Source organism: Gadus chalcogrammus, chromosome 7 (genome assembly GCF_026213295.1).
Source record: "Gadus chalcogrammus isolate NIFS_2021 chromosome 7, NIFS_Gcha_1.0, whole genome shotgun sequence".
NCBI classification, from domain to species: Eukaryota; Metazoa; Chordata; class Actinopteri; order Gadiformes; family Gadidae; genus Gadus; species Gadus chalcogrammus.
In genome coordinates, this window is record NC_079418.1 from 12883058 (window position 1) to 12900874 (window position 17817).

At 43.8% G+C, this 17817-nt stretch overlaps 2 protein-coding genes across 3 annotated transcripts in view; both read right to left on the reverse strand.

Moving 5' to 3' along the window:
• Nucleotides 1-11913, reverse strand: part of rad50 (RAD50 homolog, double strand break repair protein) — a 32666-nt gene extending 20753 nt beyond the window's left edge. Inside the window, exons 1-14 of the mRNA XM_056594308.1 lie at nucleotides 11653-11913; nucleotides 11105-11278; nucleotides 10808-10891; nucleotides 10135-10286; nucleotides 9544-9729; nucleotides 9071-9275; nucleotides 8540-8668; nucleotides 7402-7567; nucleotides 6926-6984; nucleotides 6694-6828; nucleotides 6368-6574; nucleotides 5934-6116; nucleotides 1767-1924; nucleotides 33-208 (exon numbers count right to left, since the gene is read on the reverse strand). Coding sequence (XP_056450283.1) covers nucleotides 33-208; nucleotides 1767-1924; nucleotides 5934-6116; nucleotides 6368-6574; nucleotides 6694-6828; nucleotides 6926-6984; nucleotides 7402-7567; nucleotides 8540-8668; nucleotides 9071-9275; nucleotides 9544-9729; nucleotides 10135-10286; nucleotides 10808-10891; nucleotides 11105-11233 — 1969 coding nt within the window. The 5' untranslated portion in view covers nucleotides 11234-11278; nucleotides 11653-11913. The remainder of the gene's footprint in view (nucleotides 1-32; nucleotides 209-1766; nucleotides 1925-5933; nucleotides 6117-6367; nucleotides 6575-6693; nucleotides 6829-6925; nucleotides 6985-7401; nucleotides 7568-8539; nucleotides 8669-9070; nucleotides 9276-9543; nucleotides 9730-10134; nucleotides 10287-10807; nucleotides 10892-11104; nucleotides 11279-11652) is intronic.
• Nucleotides 11914-12410: 497 nt separating this feature from the next.
• Nucleotides 12411-16568, reverse strand: taf9 (TAF9 RNA polymerase II, TATA box binding protein (TBP)-associated factor). Of its 2 annotated transcripts, none has more exons than XM_056594370.1 (7): nucleotides 16466-16568; nucleotides 15820-15901; nucleotides 15533-15669; nucleotides 15050-15184; nucleotides 14705-14786; nucleotides 14236-14337; nucleotides 12411-13570 (listed from the first exon to the last, which is right to left on the reverse strand). In XM_056594370.1, exons 1-7 carry the CDS (start codon nucleotides 16499-16501, stop codon nucleotides 13413-13415), a joined length of 732 nt encoding a protein of 243 aa, XP_056450345.1. In that variant the 5' UTR covers nucleotides 16502-16568; the 3' UTR covers nucleotides 12411-13412. The 2 variants fall into 2 exon arrangements, with proteins under 2 accessions (XP_056450345.1, XP_056450344.1); XM_056594369.1 differs by having other exon boundaries at nucleotides 14191-14337; nucleotides 16466-16551.
• Between the last annotated feature and the right edge of the window lie 1249 nt (nucleotides 16569-17817).

The window sequence follows — 17817 nt, forward strand, 5'->3', positions numbered from 1 at the left end:
CCTCCCCTGTGACGATAACAACACGAGCTCACCTCTCTGCTTGGAGGTCTTCTCCAGCTCTTCCTGCAGCTTGCCCAGGTCCTGCTCCAGGTCCTGGCTGCCGCACACTTCAAAGAACTTCTCCTCGTCGCTGGACAGCTGCTGCTCCTTCCTGCGCAGCTCGGCAGACATGTAGCTCTTGTTCTGCTCGCTGGAGGCCAGCTCCTTACTGGACGACACCAGGGGGGCGGGGAACACGTTAAGGTCAGGAGTAGGGATGGAGAGTCCACTACAAACGGTCAATCCATCTCCATGACAGCACAAGAATTCTGTAAAAACTAAATCTAAACAGTCCGCGTCGGCTGAAATCTCGATTCCAAACTGCAGAATTGAAGAAACAAGTTAATCTAGCAAGTTATTGTTGTTGTTAATTAAAAAAGCCCATCTATACCAATCTGTGATTCTGAGAATCAATTCCACCAATTCCATTACTTGGAACCATAGTCCTAATCAACCTAATGAAATCTAAAAGGTCCATCCGTAGTCATGATCGTGTTGATCATGTTGGATAATGTTTTATGAAATTTATAGTGATAATGTTCCTGTTGCTGGCCCAGCAGAAAACGGATACATTTATTATCAGATCAACGGCACCATGACGAGATCAGAGTGTAATGACGAATATTCATGTTATTTATTATAATCATTATTACTTATTATAATATTAAACAAAGGTAAGACTGATTGGTCAACTACACCTTCAGATGGCACAACTAGCTTGAAAATTCATGGGATTTTTGTATAGGAAGTCGCAATATCTGTCCATGGGAAAACATGAAGGTTCAGTGATTATCCTCGCTATTTAGAACAAGACTGAGCTATCAACACAGGTTTTTTGTCGATTTGTTGAATTTAATCAGTTTGGGAAATTCTAAGACCTCATGAAAGCATATGCCCAATTTAGCCCTTAAAAACAGGGACTTAAAGCGTCTGTTGCAAGGACGTTACTTAGGTTCCCCCTATTGGCTAGAGTGGTAAACTACAGTTTGCGTTGCTTAACCTCTTCATCACCGTGCCTACTTCTGAGTTTCTTTCTGAAAATAACAAACCCAAAGTAAATAGAGTATATCTCCACATCTAACTAACTCCACAACTAACTCTTAATGACCAGGGTCAGTATTTGATAATTAATTGAAGTACAGCCAAGATAGAGAGGTTTTACTAGAGGTAGGTTTAGGCTAAATCTCCAAACTAAATTTGACCCCTCTATTGAAAGGTCAGGGTGATATAAAGAAATGACACCAAGCCAACCAATCACAAATGCACCAAACGGCCACCAGATGGATCGATGAAGGACACGTGGGGCGACAGTGGCTCAGGTGGTAAGAGTGGGTTGACTTTTAACCGAAAGGTTGCTAGTTCGATCCCCGGCTCCTCCTAGCTGGTGTACCTGAGCCAGACGCCTCACCCTAACTGCTCCTGACAAGCTGGCTGTTGCCCTGCGTGGTTGAATCTGCCGTCGGTGTGTGAATGTGTGATTGAATGGTTGTGGGTCACTTTGGATAAAGCGTCAGCAAAATCCCCTAAATGTAAATGTGGATGTAAATGAAATGTGTGACAATTAATTTACCTTTTTGACCTCTGAATTTACCTCTAAGACCCTCTCTTCGCTACTAAAATGGATTGGCCCAGTGGCCATGGAAAGCCATGGATAGCCATGGAAAAGGGTGAGGGCAGGGAGTGAGTCCCCAGGCCTTCAGGTCTGAGGATTGCACCCTACTACCCACTTGAGTCTGGCCAGCTTTTCCCGGGTGGCGTTGATCTCCTTAGACTTGGTGTGGATCCAGTCCTCCAGCTTCAGCTTGGTGGGGAAGTGACCCAGCAGAGACACCAGATCCTCAGTGTGGCGGGACTTGATCCTGCGCACCTGCTCCTCCTTCTCCGTCTGCAGACACAGACACACACACACACACAGACCGACACACACACACACACACACGAGGGGCCGGAGCGGAGAGGGTGAAGGAAGGAGAGAAACCAAGAGATTGGATTACTGAGGAGGCTGGGTTACGCTCTGAACAAAGAGGATGAATCAAAAGGATAGGATTCAGTACAGTTCATTTCACTGTTCTCTGCTTGGGACAGCGTGGAAAGAGTCTCAAAAACATCAAAAATGTTACAAAAAAGTGACATATGCAGAGTGGTGTTTCCCGCTTGTCTAGTACAGAATGGTCTGGTTTAAAAATGTATTCTCTTATCCTAAATGTTTTGGAATCTATCTGTATTTTTAACGAAATAATGATTTGTCACACAAGATTAAACGATAAAAATATGTATTCTATGGAGTCAGTAAACACAGTAAATTACATTTTACTACAGACCTCGTACTACACCAGAGACCAAATGACAGCGTTCCGAACCCTGGAGAGATATCCCTTGTTTTGGAATGAACAAACATCGTCTAGTCTTCACGTCAGTGTTTGCTTTTAGTATTCAAGTAAAACTGCTTACAAGTCATTATGTTTGGATGGTTGTACCAACGGTAAACAAAAACAACTTACAAATAAATAACCCTAGCCTTGTCAACCTTGCAAACGCATCATTAAACCATTAAGCTGGAACACACCATCAACCTCAAAGAAACATATCTTAACTTATATCCAGTTTATACATATCAAGTGAATACTTCCTGCCCCGGTGTGATTTAATCTGAAAGCCACGTATTTACCATCTGTGATTAACAAAGTGTATCTCGCCGGTTCAATACCGCTCTTGTTGCATATAAGAGATATTGGATAGAGGGATGCAAGTGTACTTCGGCACCATGCATTGGGCAGAGTGCCTTAAATGATCGGAGCTGGTCAGGGTGATAATGTGCAGTCCACAGCTGGGCACACTGGGGTAGGGTCAAGGGCTGGCAACTCCAATTTAAATGTATTTTAATGTTATTAAATTTGCTTTGCATTAAAAACAACGGTTTTCAGAACAGGTAGGTGAGTAAAACACGTCTGCATTACTTCTGATGAAAGACAGCTAAAATAATTCCATAATTTTCATAATATTTGCCCCGACTTACTCAAAAAAAAGAAGGCCAGAACGTAACCAGCACACTTATGTTTAGTTTTCTCCAGTAGTGTTTTTCCAAAAACGCTTCTAGAGCATCAGATCACACACCACCGACTTAGTGACAAATGACGCAGCCATTCTTTGTTTGCTGTTGTTTCATATGTAATGTCAGTATGTGCTATATATTGTGTCATTTAAAGATGAAACCGGATGTACATTTCTTATCACGGTAATCGTGAACAAAATGATCAAGGATATCAGCAGACTTGTAGATTGTATCAGTATTATAAAAGTAAAATAATTTCACCAAGTTATACATTGAAAACCATAAAATAGCAGCACTATGCACTTTTTGTTTGCATTAACAATTGAATAATACAAAGGCAATGTTGACATTATAAACTTCATGAAACACAAACAGATAGATATCTTAAGAAGCAATGTACAATTTTGAGACTTGAACACCCAAAGGAAAGTTCAGGGAGTATATAATTGAATTACACCAAGCTAAATAATAGCAATTGCACCATACGGCCATCAGGAGGCGATGAAGAAAGGTTGTTCTGATTGAAGGCTGAAACCCTCTCTCAGCTACAATATATGATTGTAAACACCATGTTTAGTTACAAAAGTGGTGCCCAGACACTGGCAGGGGCGGCGCCAAACGGTTGCTTGCCGTTGCTATAGCAACCCCAAGCAATTACTCAGAAACCCCAGAGCAACCCCTGATTTTTTGTCAAACTCAAACAACATATTTGAAATAATGCCATTTTCCGTAAAATGGTATTAAATAAGTTCAACTAAACCTATGGCCGAATGCGGTACCCGTCACCATACCGTCCATTCCTGTCATATGAATCACCAGATTAAGTGCATAATCAGTGAGTAGCGTCAACATTTCAGGGCCGTGACTGGACTGTCGTTCAAATGAACACGAGTCAGCCTGGGACTCTCCTCTCCTCCCCTCCCCCTCACCGTGCCCAGTTCCCGAGCGTTGGGCATGCGCACACTCTGTAAGTGACATGAACAGATTAAAAAAAAACACATACACACAATTAACACAAACTATCCCAAGCAATATGTACAATATTAATTAATTATTATTTAATGTACATGAAACAATAATTTCATTAATAGCATAGTCTTACGAAAAATAAATAACATTTCAAATATGCGGACATCTCGCGGCGAGATTATCAGTCAGAGATGTTCGTTGCCGGCTCGTTGGCGCTTAAAAAATATGGACAAGTTTTTACTATTTCGAAAGAAATCAAGTTCAAACACGACTCGCGATGGCGAGGCTGAGGATGGGCTCGTTAATAGCCAGACTTGTGTTGGACTTGGCAGTTGTTCGGAGGGGGGTTATGCTGAGGTCAAGAAACGGAAGAAAATATTGTAGCCTACACAGTTCTGAATTAGCAATACAATGTTATCACATGCTTGCTAGCAATGTTGGTGTGTTAAACCGTATGGATTAAAGTGGAATATTGCAAGAAGTCCTGTGATCAAGACATCGATTTAAGGTAGGCCGTTTGGTTATTAAGTTTGCCCGTCGCAGCATATTGACTTGGGGCCCATGTGATTTTGTTTTGAAGTAGAACTAGATTATAGGTTTGGCTCATGCCAAAGGATGGGTTTATCGTAGCCTGGTATGATCCGCCCTTAATAGAAGTATTATGAAGTATAATAGTATCAACAATAATAGCAACTATTGTATTAATGTTCCACATAGGCCTACATTTGAGACGTATCGCGCAACTAATGTGAATGCTTTGGAATGTACCGTGGCGACGGTGGGTCTGAGATGTGCAATTCACCACGATTGACAGGACAGCTAACCTTGTAGTTGGGGGACTGCTGACGGGCTGTTGATTGAACTATGTTGTTTGTTATCGTGTGGCCGCAGTGCCACCTGGACTAGCAGTGAATGTGTACATGCCGCTGGGCTATTTTCATGTTGGCCTTCTTAAAGATCTTCCTCTATATTGTTCTATGTCTTTACGTCTTTATGTCTGTGCGTGTGTGAGGGAGAGGGAGAAAGATAGCGCACGTTGAACTGTCAAATGATACGATCACACTCAATCACAGTGGTGCGATTAGTCTGTGTTGTTACTGTACTGTAAACTTGCCTCGTACGGGACCGCAACCACCCCAACCCGTGCCGAAAATGTCTTCCCGGCCGTGTCTCTGCCAAATTCAGGTGTTTTGATCAAGGTTTTTTTTTTTGACCAGCAACCTCTTGAATTCATACAGCAACTGTTAAGCAACTGCAACAAATTATTTCTGGCGCCGCCACTGGACACTGGATATCCGTTTATGGATCACAACTTTGACAACTTTGATGACAAAACCAACAAAGGTAAAACGTAATATTTGGTTGCATAAGAAAAAGTGAAGTTTGGTTTTGATTGTTTGTTCTGCGATTTCTTTCCAAAGAGTGATATAATGTGGACATTTAGTAACAGGGAGTCCGTGTTTCATATGATGCATAATTTGTTGCGTCTTTTGTGTAGCCAACAATTCTAATTGTCCTTGGTGCACACTACAGATAAGAGAGACTTTACCAAGTCTGGAGTGCTGGCACTTTCTTCGGTCAGGTTTTAATAGGAAGCAAAACAATCTTGCGTTGGGTGCGGCACCTGCACGCCCGTGTCCGGGACACTGGGGCTAACTTTGGTCGACGTGGACGAGGGATGATAAGGTTACCGGTTTAACAGTTATCTGCAGTTTACTGTTATCATCTAATCATTATCACGGTGTTAACGATAATTCAACTTGACGCGGTGACGATAAGCGTCAGGAACTCAATGTGCCAATGTACCCCCTCAGAGGGTGCCTCTGTCATGCACGTGAACAATATTAAAGTGTGGCGGGGGGGGGGGGGTCACCTTGTCTTTCTGCAGCATGTCCATCTGCGTGCGCGTGGTGGTGTGTGTGTTGAGCGTGTCCATCTCCTGGTCCAGCCGCCGTCGCCTGGCGTCCAGCTCCTCCCGCTCCCCCTGCAGCAGCACCACCTCGGCCCTCAGGGCCTCCACGCTGGAGCTCTGCACCGCCGTCTGCAGCTCGCGCTCCTGGTGGGGGGGGACGCACACGGAGCGCATGACGCACGGCGAGAGCAACACAACTCCTGATCTGCACCCGGAGAACCGAGGCATGTCTGTAGTCGTGTGTTAGTTGCATGGTGAACGGTAAATGGACTAAATGGCTCTAAACTCCGCTAGGAGGCGCCGGGGATCGAACTAGCGGCTTTCGGTGACCAGCCGACCCAACCACATGCTACCCCTGGTTTTTTTTATGACTTGCGCGCCCCCGATGTGCTCACATGCTTGGCCAGCTCGTTCTCCAGCTCCTGCAGCCGGCCCGAGGAGCCGTCCAGCCGCTCCAGGTCGGCCCTCAGGTTCCTCAGCTCCTGCTGCTTGCGAGCCTGCAGGTCTCTCTTCAGCGCCACCACGCTCTCCAGCCCCGTCTTCCTGTCCCGCGTCTCGTCCATGGCCTGCTGCTTCTGCTGCTCCTTCTCCTGCAGGTCCGCCTGCGCCGCACACAGCGAGGGGAACGGGTTCAGTCTCGGGGCGGGGGCTGTGGGCCTATGGACGCCACTTTGCATTGGGTTTTAATCATCGAGGGCCCCAATTTCATCGCGTACTGCACCATGATCTGATTGGCCGCCCGCTTCTCCTGCTCCAGCCTCTCGGTGACGTGGCGGTGGAAGCTCTGCAGCTGGGATTGGATGAAGGGCGTGCGGTCGAAGCCGTCCAGCTCCAGGTAGGAGGACAGGGAGCGCACCTGGCGACAGTGGGCAGGGTGAAGGCAACAACGCGTGACTCATTTCGTCCCACTGTTAATTGACACCCATGAGCCACCCCAGTCCAGACGCCCTCACCTGGGCGTCGCGGTTTGTTATGTTGGTCGAGTGGCGGTCGGCCTCCTGGTCCAAACGACCTGGACGGGGAGAGCAACAGGTCAGCGAGGGGATCTGAGCCAACCAGCCGGCTCGCAGGCAGGCAGACAACCAGTCAGCTGTCTGGCTGACAAACAAACGAGCGACGCAGTCTTTCATCCGTCCATCTTTCCGTCACCGTCCATCCATCTCTCTCTACTAGGCTGAACACTGTGTCATGTGTTACAGCAGGATTCGGAGCGCGAGCCCACTCTGGTTGTCATTGTGCTCACACTGTCCAAGCTACCGTGCCTCTATCAACATTAACCGCTCCCGGGTTATGAAGCCCCACACAGGGGCTTCACAGTGATGACTCAATATTGATAGTACAGGGTTCTCACCAAACCATGTGGCGTTGCTCCCTTCCAGCACTCACCTTTCTAAGCTGTGAGCAGATGTGTGTGTACGTGCGCATGTACCCTGTTCCACCAGCAGCTCAGACTTGACCCTGGTGAGTCTCTGGCACTCGCGGGCGGCTCTCTCCAGCTCCTTCTGCCCGTCAGTCAGCCTCCTCTCCTTCTCCCGCACCGTCTTCTGGTGGTTCTGGTATAGGTCCTGCAGCTGGTCGTCAGAACCCTGGAACACCTGTTGACCACCACACCTTAACCAGCAAACCTCTGAACCTCTTCAGCCTGAAATGACCCGGGAACGGGTTTAGCCTCTCCCCCCAAATCTCAAAGACGTCTTAAGGTAGTTAAACACATTTGAAAGTCGTCATGTGACACAACAATAGAAAGATCACGTCATACTTCCAACCACAAACTAAATAAGAAGCATGCAAGAACAATAGTTAAGTATTCCATTATTGTGCACAAGCACATCAATAGCGATCCCTTTCAAGGAATTATTATTTATTCATTTATTTAGCGATTTTGCCTCAACCTACCTCTACTAAAACCTCTATCTTTGCTCTGCTTCACTTTATTGATCAAATATTAACCCAAGTACTAATTCAACGTTGAGCAACGGCCCTACACTACTACAGGCCAACCAACTGATAATGCCCCAAGTGGAATTCAGTCTCACACATGAAATATATTACAGGTTGAATTCAAATCTTCCACTTATTTCCACACTATTTCCTTATAATAATATTTTCAGGGTAATTTTCAGAAAAAAACATACCCATAGAAAAAAAAGAGAATACGTCCCCAACTACAACGGCTATAATATTCAATCTAGAGCATAGGTGGAAGATTTAATTTCCTTATGAAGTAAAAGGTCATGTTTTAGATTGAATACCACCCAGTAGCCCTGTAGCACTATAGGGCCTTGGTATCCGGATTAATATATGATGCCCTTGAATTCCTTGATTTGTTGATGGTTCTATTAATTTCTTGATTTCGCCATATTATCCTTTGATGTGGAGTATATTATGAATGCCACGCTGACTTAACGTAATACTAACAATTCATCAAGTAATCATAACAAAAAATACTTTTTAACAAAAATCATGGCTGTTTTACATCTGGACATAGACAATGTCAACCATTATCCCAACCCTGTCTTTGTCATATTACAGTGTTAAAATATGCTCCTCTTTCATCCCACCCTCACCTGTTCCATAGTCTCCTCCAGGTCCTTGTTGTCCTCCTCCATCTGTTTCCTCCTGCTGTCCAGGGCCTTGATGTCGTTGTCCAGCTTCATCACCTTGCCCAGCTTTGTGTCGATGTCCATCTGCCGGTTCTGGAGAGGGAGAAACAATATACTTCTTAGTATACCTTAGTATAGGCTGTAACACGACATGTTTTTGCCCCGGAAAACAAGAGCAGATATTTTAAGAAAAAGATTTCATATTGAATTGAGGGAAACATGCGCATCACTGCAGTGGTGTAGGCAGTATTCCACTATCTGAAATAAAATGGTATGGCAGTTTGTGAGAAAAAAATAAAGGGTGATTAACAGCGCAGTATGCATATTCTGTTAAGTATGATAAACAGAATATGAGTACTGCCTGCTTACTGCTGTAGTGTCTCTTTCCGTTTCCAAGCTCCAGCACTGTGAGACGACACCACCGAAAAAGCAGTCCTTTGCTCAAATAAACAGAGACGGACGGGCCGACCGGCAGACAGACAGAGACAGACCCACCTCGAGGGGCTCGATCTGGCCCTCGACCCGCTGCACGCTGTCCCTGGATGCCATTAGCTGGGCCTCCTTGGCGGCCAGCATCTCCTCGATCTGCAGAGCCTTCTCCTTCATCTGCTTCAGGTAGCGTAGCTCCACCTGGCACTCCCGCACGATCTGGCCCTTCTTCAGGCGCAGCTGCCGCATGGTTTCCAGGGCCTTGATGTACCTGAGGGCCGGGAAGGGGAATACCAGCACAAACGGATTAAGGCCAACAAGAATACAGTATTAACAACAAATTAACAACTATTGATCCACGGCTGGGTTATGAGGTGGTGGCCGCTGCTTGTAATATGCTTTATCAAAACTTAAAATAAAATAAGCATACAGAAGAGGACCATGAAATAGAATCATGCTAAATAATCAAAATACTAATTCAGTTTAATCAAAATTATCGAAAAACATTTAATGAACCAGCGAGAGTTGACTTTTAGTACTTTGTGGCTGCAAAGATGGAGTCAAACTTCTCCTTGAGGGCCTTTCCCTCGCTGAGGGGCCAGTTGGACTCCTCTTGGTGGCAGAAGATGACATTGTTCAGCACCGACTTGGACACGCCAAGACCGGAGATCATCTCCCGGTCCAGCTCACCACACTTGGAGGAGATGCTTATCTTCTTCTCTTGCCTACGAGGAGCCACAGCATTGTTGTAACTTCACGTCTCAATTCAGCGGATTGATCGTAGAAATAAATGGGCTCATCAAGTTCGGAGAGACTAAAATATGTACTTCTGAGTCCGAGGAGATTTGGGAGTGTCAATAGTAAGATTCTCGTAACCAAAGCGAGGTCACTTCTCAGGTTACCTCTCTTTGGTTTCAGGTTGCATATTTCAATTGTCAAATTGATAAGTTATAGGATGTTACTTTATTGGTAAGATTATTGGAATCACTTTCGATCATTGAATGCTGACATGTCCAGTTAACTTTAATCTTTTGGCTTGCAGGAATTGTACACATTGCGACTTTAAGCATGCAACATCCCAGAAGATCCCCTCCAGACCCAAACACTCCATGACAACCATTTGGCCTTACTTGATACGGGTTATGACGCCCTCTAGGGTCTTGAAGGTGTAGTTCTTTGCCTTCTGTGTGCAGGACATGGAGCGCTGTATGGCTACCTTCTCCCCGTTCACGTCGGTGAACACCAGACGGATCTGGGCTCGCACATCCGTCTCATGGGCGTCCTACAGAGATACACCATTTCTTCAGTCAAGATAGCTGATCAGCTGATGCATGTCCTTTTAATTAGGTACAAGGTCAATTGTATCCAACCATAGATTATTCATTTCATTTTCGTTTTGCACCTTTTTTTTCTGGAGTAAATACTAAGACATTCATACACCCTAAACCTGCTGTTTTAAAAGCTATTTTTAGCCAATTTATCCTTTAAGATGTTGCTTTTTGTTGTTCTTTTACACAGCAAGGCTGTGTAGTGGTTTAAGTGATGAGACCAATACATTTTAACTCATAGCCAAGTTAACTTGATGAAATAGTCAATATACATAGTAAACAACAAGAGACTGGATGTCCTTTTAAACTTAGGGTTGTCTGTGAGAAGCAACACACACTAATAATGGATCAGTAACATCATCTTCGAATCATGCAAGCTTTAAGTGCACCGGCGTATTAGCTCATCTATGAATCCCCACCAGTAATCCACTGTAAGCATTAATGGATCAGTGTGAACCTGTGGTCCTTGACTCACTTTAGGGTCGTGGACGAAGGCAGCCCCTTTGGCTCCAGGGGGAAGTTCTCCTGATGATGCATACTTCAGGCACTCTATGATAGTCTGGACACCAAGAGGAACAGAGGGTATAGCTTTACGGGAAATGACATACGTCATGAGGCCTTCTGGGGTGCATTGCGTTGACACAATTGCAGCAGATGCAGAAAACATTTGATGTGATAAGGCACATGTTTCTAAAGCATCAGCACATTCAACAATCCGCTTTTCGGATAGAATTTGCATTATATTATTTATGAAATATTTGCGTTTTATTACAGTTTTTCCTGCTCCATTGGGTCCAACCAGAACGGTGAGAGGGCTGAAGAAGGAGATGACTTGTTTGTCTTTGTCCTCCACGCCAAAACTCCTCACCCCCAGGATGCTCATCTTATCTATCCTTGACATCTTTGCTTAGATAATGATAAAGTTTTACTTGGAGAGAAAGGTGGGCTGTAATTGAGTGAAAGGGACACACACAAAACACAAAGACTTTCAGTATGCTGTCGGGTAACAATCTAATTGTTTTCACCCACAATGTTTAATATAAAAAGCTCAGCTCCACTTTCATTAAATGTATTCCTTAGTAGTAAAGGGCCGATGAATTAAACAATGAAACCACACAAACTTTGGCAGATTATATAGAAGAACATGTTTATCAATTTATAAAGGATATATTTGACGTATTGTTTACTTTTTGTAAATTGTGTCCACTACATCGTATGCTTACAGCTAGACACATAGCCCAACTCCATAGGATAGAACCTGCTGAGTAACCGCTAGCTTATCTAAACCAAGCTCTTGTGCTTAATGTATTTGGCTCGTACCTTACAGTCCCCCAGTGAGTATGAAATACACCTTAACGAACACGGGAGCGGAATTCAGAAGGCACGTTGCGGTTCTTTACGACAGATACTTCCTAACCTGAGTTTTCGCGCAAAGTGTGCAAAGAAACATTACGTCACTTCCGTATGACCGTTCATGTGATGTGACTCGAATCAGAGCATTGTAGAGAAATACGAATGTCTGGTAGAGCTCAAACACTTTACAGAATATAAATACAATGCACAAAACTCGATAAAAGTAAATTCAACTTAAAAAAAATGTAAGCTGCTATTATTCCGAGATCAATGAATGTAATACTCATGTATGTACTTGTGTACTCTTCAGTTGGGTTCCTTAACAGGTCCCAGGACCACCACCCCCACTGACTCTGGCACTCATACCCATCACCATTTGTAAATTCTTATACATTTATAAGTATCTTTTACTTTAGTTTTCATTTTATTCTATTTTATCCTATTTTTAATTGATCACTTATGTCCCTGCTTATCACTGTTTGTTCATTTGTTATTGTTTTAATGTATGCACCTTATTCACCAAGCCAAATTCCTGGTTGGTGTAAAACCCTTCTTGGCAATTAAATCCTTTCTGATTCTGATTCTGATTAATTTAGACATACACCCCCCCCCCCCCCCCCCCCCCCCCCCCCAACATTAACATTTTTAGTGAAATGATCCAGTGGCCATGGTCAAAGAACTGTTTCAATCATAGACACAACTCTGCCCAAAGAAGCTATTTACAGCCATATGGTTTATTTGTGTCTTGTTATGATCAGTGATGAAAGCAATGATCATAGTGGCTATAGTGGCCCAAGCCACTATGATCACTATGATAAAGAGCAGTCCCATTAAAACCTTCCTGCAACCTGTACAAATTCAGAAACGTGTGAGTTGTATCCAATTATTTTAATTTTCTTACTCATACAAAAGTTAGTGGCAAACAAGAGGAAACTAGGGTTTAGACACAATTTACACTAAGCGGTGGAAGAGTAGGCTCAGAATGAGGGCTCTTTCTGTATTTACAGCATATCTATTTGTTCACTCTCTAGGTTGATGTGTCTCAGGGGAGGAAAGAAAGGCCTGTTCAAATAAATACATGTTGGCAATAAAGCTCTGGTCTGCAATTTATGTTACATGACCACTTCTTGTTAAGTGTTGCAAACTCTTGCACACTACTGAAAAAGCCCAAGACCCATGACAAAAGCAATGTTTTCATGTGGAGATGGGTAGCTATATATAAAGCACCATATTACGCATATAGCGCTGAATGTTGTCAAGTATTATTGCTGTAACTAACAAAATATATTCACAAAAAAGGTTTCCTTCAGACAGTTAATCATAATCTAACCATGCATTTTTAAACATCTACATTTCTGACAGGGAGAAGTCTGAACAGATTGAGAGGGCTGTAGCCTCGTTCCCATCGTCTTTTGTTATGATGCCATTGAGCCAGGCATTCAACAGCTACAATGTAGTAGCTCAGGGGAACTGTACTGCACTCAAGGGGGTATTTCATTGTTCAACCCGTGCAGCTGTAATAATGACAAATGATCTTTATACAAGATTGAAAACACGCGCATATTATGAAGTAATCATCGTCCAGCAGCTGACTCTTTTTAATTCTTATATAGAACAGGATAACAACGTCCTTGAATGCCACCACGTCATATCGAGGTTTGACTTAAAAGATGGAAAAAAACTAAAACGAACTCCTGTGGAAACGACCCGGCCGCGTGACCTCAAGGTCATAGGTTGTCGTAGTCGTCGTCGTCCTCGTGCTTCCTCTTCAGCGACTCGCTGGCGGAGCTCTGCGACACCATCTTGGTGGTGATGAGGATGTTCTTTGAGCCAATCAGAGACGGGTTGATCAGGACGTTCTGCACCGTGGGAGTGGAAGGCGTGACTGGTGTCGGGGAAAGATGGAAAATATGAAATACTACTACCACGCTTATCTCTGTGAAATATAACGATGAATAGAATGTATTGTAAAAAGACATGACAAAACTAGATAAAATTAAAATGTACCGTATTTTCCGCACTATAAGGCACACCGGAGTATAAGCCGCAGCAGCTAAATTGAATGATGTTTACATATATAAGCCGCACTGGAGCCCGCCGCTTAAAAATCCATAGATTTAGGAGGTCCCCTAGTGGCCGTTAGCTATAAAATTAAAAGATTAGCCGCACCGTTATATAAGCTGCAGAATCGCAAAATGGGAAAAAAGGCGCGGCTTATAGTCCGAAAATTACGGTATGCACTTTGTAGATATTGACCATTTACAATCCAGATATTTAGCATGTTTGGCTGTTCAACCAAGTGCAGTTTAATATGCATTCAATTAGATCTAAGCCCATAAGAATCAGGCGGATGTTAGAGATGTTTGGTTCTGGGTTCCAACTTAGAAAGTAAAGCTGTAAAGCTGGGAGTCAAAATCCATAATCACTTAATCTATCCTGTCCAGTTTATCCTATACGGTCTACATTGCACTCATACACTCAAGGGCTCATTATTAGTGTTATTACCTTGATTGCGGGTTGAGAACACAAACTGACTAGGCTTGGTGGTACCTGTTTTGGACACGGCAGTCTGAGAATTGGGGATCTGAACAGTGAAGCGCTGGCCAGACAAGGACAAAGGGGTCGCGACCTTGGGGGTGACAGAGGGGGTGCCTGGAGACATGATGGGTAAAGATGGACCGTTTACAGACAACACACCAAAATTAACCAGCTGTACATGAAGGCATGATTATTGCATACCATAAATAATTGTCACAAAAAGTTTGCCGTTAGCGACTGTCTGGCCTTTATTATTTGTTTCTCGATAATCAAATCAGAGATGGTGCATAAAATGTGACATCCCTGCAAAATTATTATAGAAAGAGCTTGAAATCTTGGCAGATATCCAGTCCGCCGCATCATTGACATCTCCGTAATCACCCTGGGCATCACATTTTAGCTTTAAAACAGCTTACTCTGGACGGATTTGACATTGTGTGTGCTAGACAATTGATGCGTGTTGTGTGTGTGTATGTCTCACCCAGGGTTGGTGTGCCGGGCCTGCTGGACACCGATCCAACACTGAGGCGCGGTACTGTTATCCTTCCCCCCGACGATGAAACCTAGTGGGCAACAAGTGGCCATTGCAACACTTTTTAGAAAACAACGTCAACATTTTGAAAATTTGCTTCATGCTGTCAAACTGAATTGTGTTTGTGTGCATCATTGTCAATTAGAGCTATTTCACTTCAGAATGAGACATGTTTTTATATTACCCTCCAAAAGCACATATAAATAGTAACAACTTATGTGGTGATAAAAACAAAGCAGTTTAACTTGGCAAGAGCCCCTGGATCAGCGATAGCCTCAGTTTATTGTCATGTACCTTTTTCTGGATGGACTTGAGTCTGTAGTTGGGGGCGGTGAGGCAGTAGCGGTCGGGGGGCAGCCGGGGGCCGGTGTACGGCTTGATCAGAGGAAGAGGCGTCCCATTCTTCTGCCTGGCAACCTCAAGAAGAAACTGACGACAAGAAATAAAAGGCATATTTTTCAGTATATTATGGAAATAGGAATAATCTGAATGAATATTAAACAATTTACAATTCAGTATCATCATAGTCATTTATTAGGCTTTCATACAAAGTAACAGCGTGATTTAGTGTATTCATACGTTACAAATGAGCAGGTAGGAGTTAGGCCTCCAGTCAAACATCCTAACCACTAGCCTATCCTGCCTTAAATGTGTGTGTATATATATATATTAGTTACATATTATTTATATATTCAATTAAATTGCAATTGTTGGTGTTTATGTGTGAGATACCCTGCTTTAGTCCGACTAATCTATCCGAAGAAGATGAAGACTTACGTCTCTGGGCGGCGGCGAGGTGAACGACTGGTCCATGCGACACTGGATGGCCAGCTTAATGTCCTCTGCGTCTACGGTAGATTTCTTGGCGTGCGTAGCATAGATTTTAGCATCCTCAATAATGGTGGTTACATATCCTATGAGACAATGTATATTAGTTTGAGCAGAACTTGGAAGACAAACTAAATACATTTTACAAACAGTGTGTGTATTCCTTCCAATCTGGATCATGAATAATCATCTCTCTGTGGATGATTATGATACCAGATGTCGTATGACTGACTTACTGTATGTAAACTCCAACATCTGGTTGATGACTCTGGGCTCGTACTCTGTTATTCCCATATCTTTGAGTATTTGTATCATCACCTGACAAGAAAGTAAATGGACTCATAAGAACAACGGTAATAAACACACATTAAGTCCATGTCATGTAGAGCCTTTGTAAAGGATCATACTAATATGATGCTTTTCAAAGTTAAGGATCATATTAATATGATACTATACATTTTAAAGGATAATATTAACATGATCCTTAACATTGTAAAGGATCATATTATTAATATATATTATGCCCCATTGAACCGACAACGCGACTGTCCCTTTCAACGTTTGGATAACAAAATAATCTTCCAGAGAGCAGATACTCCATCTCGAAACCATATTTATCCGAGAGCCCGCCAGTATGGATTTAAGCTCAGGAAACAGAAACAACAACATGACAAATCAAGACTGAACTAATGCCAGAGATCCTGCAAAAAGGCTAACAGCTAATGCTAACACCGGAGCTAGCAGGACCAGTGAGAACAGAGCTGAGATAAGTCACCAACAGATAGGATAATGTATATGGCTGATCGTACACACATTTACAACAAATATCTAACATAACTACTCATTAACATGATTATATAAATACTATATAGTAATAAAGACCTGTGCATCTTTGGGAAGCGTTTTAGGGGAAGCCATTTTCCTTGTTTTGCGCCTCCAATTCTTCTTCGTCTAAAAAAGTTGAAACAGACACAGCGCCCCCTACCACCTCCTACTGGTCCAGCGCCCCCTACCACCTTCTACTGGTACAGCGCCCCCTACCGCATCTACTGGTACAGCCCCCCCCCTACCGCCTTCTACTGGTACACAGCGCCCCCTGCCGCATCTACTGGTACCGCGCCCCCTACAGCCCTAATGGTTTAGCGCCCCCTACCGCCCCCTACTGGTACAGAGCCCTGTACCGCCCCTACCACCCTTACTAGTACAGCACCCCCTACCGCCTCTACTGGTACGGCGCCCCTTACCGCCCCTACTGTTACAGCGCCCCCTACGGGTGCATAGAAGAAAAGAGAGTAGAGAGAAAAGGGGGCCGCTAAAGGACTGATTATGGTCCCACGTTCACGCAACGCAAGGACCTATTACGGTCTTTGCGGACCCTCCTTGTTTAAGTGGGCTGTGGACGGGTCCCTCGATTCAAGGGAACGAGAAGTAGATATCTCCGTTCACTCCAATACAAGTGGGGAACAGGAATGTGTATACGAAAAAAAATTCTGGATATCAATCAAAGGCTCATAATTATCTTTATACCATGTTCTAATAAAATTTAAGTTTTCTCTTTTCAAAACGCCACCTCAAGCGTTTGATTAGCCTTTTTATTTATTTACTTTTTGCAGGAGAAGGAGGGGTGGGCAGCTGAAAGGACTCGTAGTGAAACAAATGTTTAGGCCGGGCATCCGAGAGGGCTCAGTGCCCAGCTACGTTAACTTCTCGTGTCCGAGGTTTTTCCTTTTGCTTAATATGAATGACGTTGATGGTTTTTAGGCACTGTGTTGATTTTTTGTCACTGAGGGATGTGTAGACAGACCTCTTTCTTATGATGCTAAAATGCTAAAATGCTAGACAACGAGAATATTTCTGCATCCCGCACGTCATGCACTAGGGCGTGGCTGGCTCCCATTATTACAATTAGGGAGACGCTTTTATCCAAAGCGACTTACATCGGTTAATACACATATTGACACACCGATGGCAGAGTCAACCATGCAAGGCGACAGCCAGCTCGTCAGGAGCAATTAGGGTTAAGTGTCTTGCTCAAGGACACATCAACACTCAGGCAGCTAGGGATCGAACTAGCAACCTGCCGGTTACAAGACAACTGCTCTACCTCCTGAGCTAAGCCGACCAAATACACTCCACGCATTTCCCATCATCAGGACGCAAATCTCTCCTTGATGTTGCCCTGCGACATTGAGCAGTTTTCATAGAAATGAATGAGCGCCATTTTTTAATCCGCT

Excerpts from the sequence above, each read along its gene's own strand:
- taf9 (XM_056594369.1), bottom strand. The coding sequence starts at position 16,501 with ATGGCTTCCCCTAAAACGCTTCCCAAAGATGCACAG. Across the intron at positions 15,902-16,465 it reads CGCTTCCCAAAGATGCACAG|GTGATGATACAAATACTCAA; the intron begins GTCTTTATTACT and ends CTTTCTTGTCAG. Across the intron at positions 15,185-15,532 it reads CCTCGCCGCCGCCCAGAGAC|TTTCTTCTTGAGGTTGCCAG; the intron begins GTAAGTCTTCAT and ends TCTTGTCGTCAG.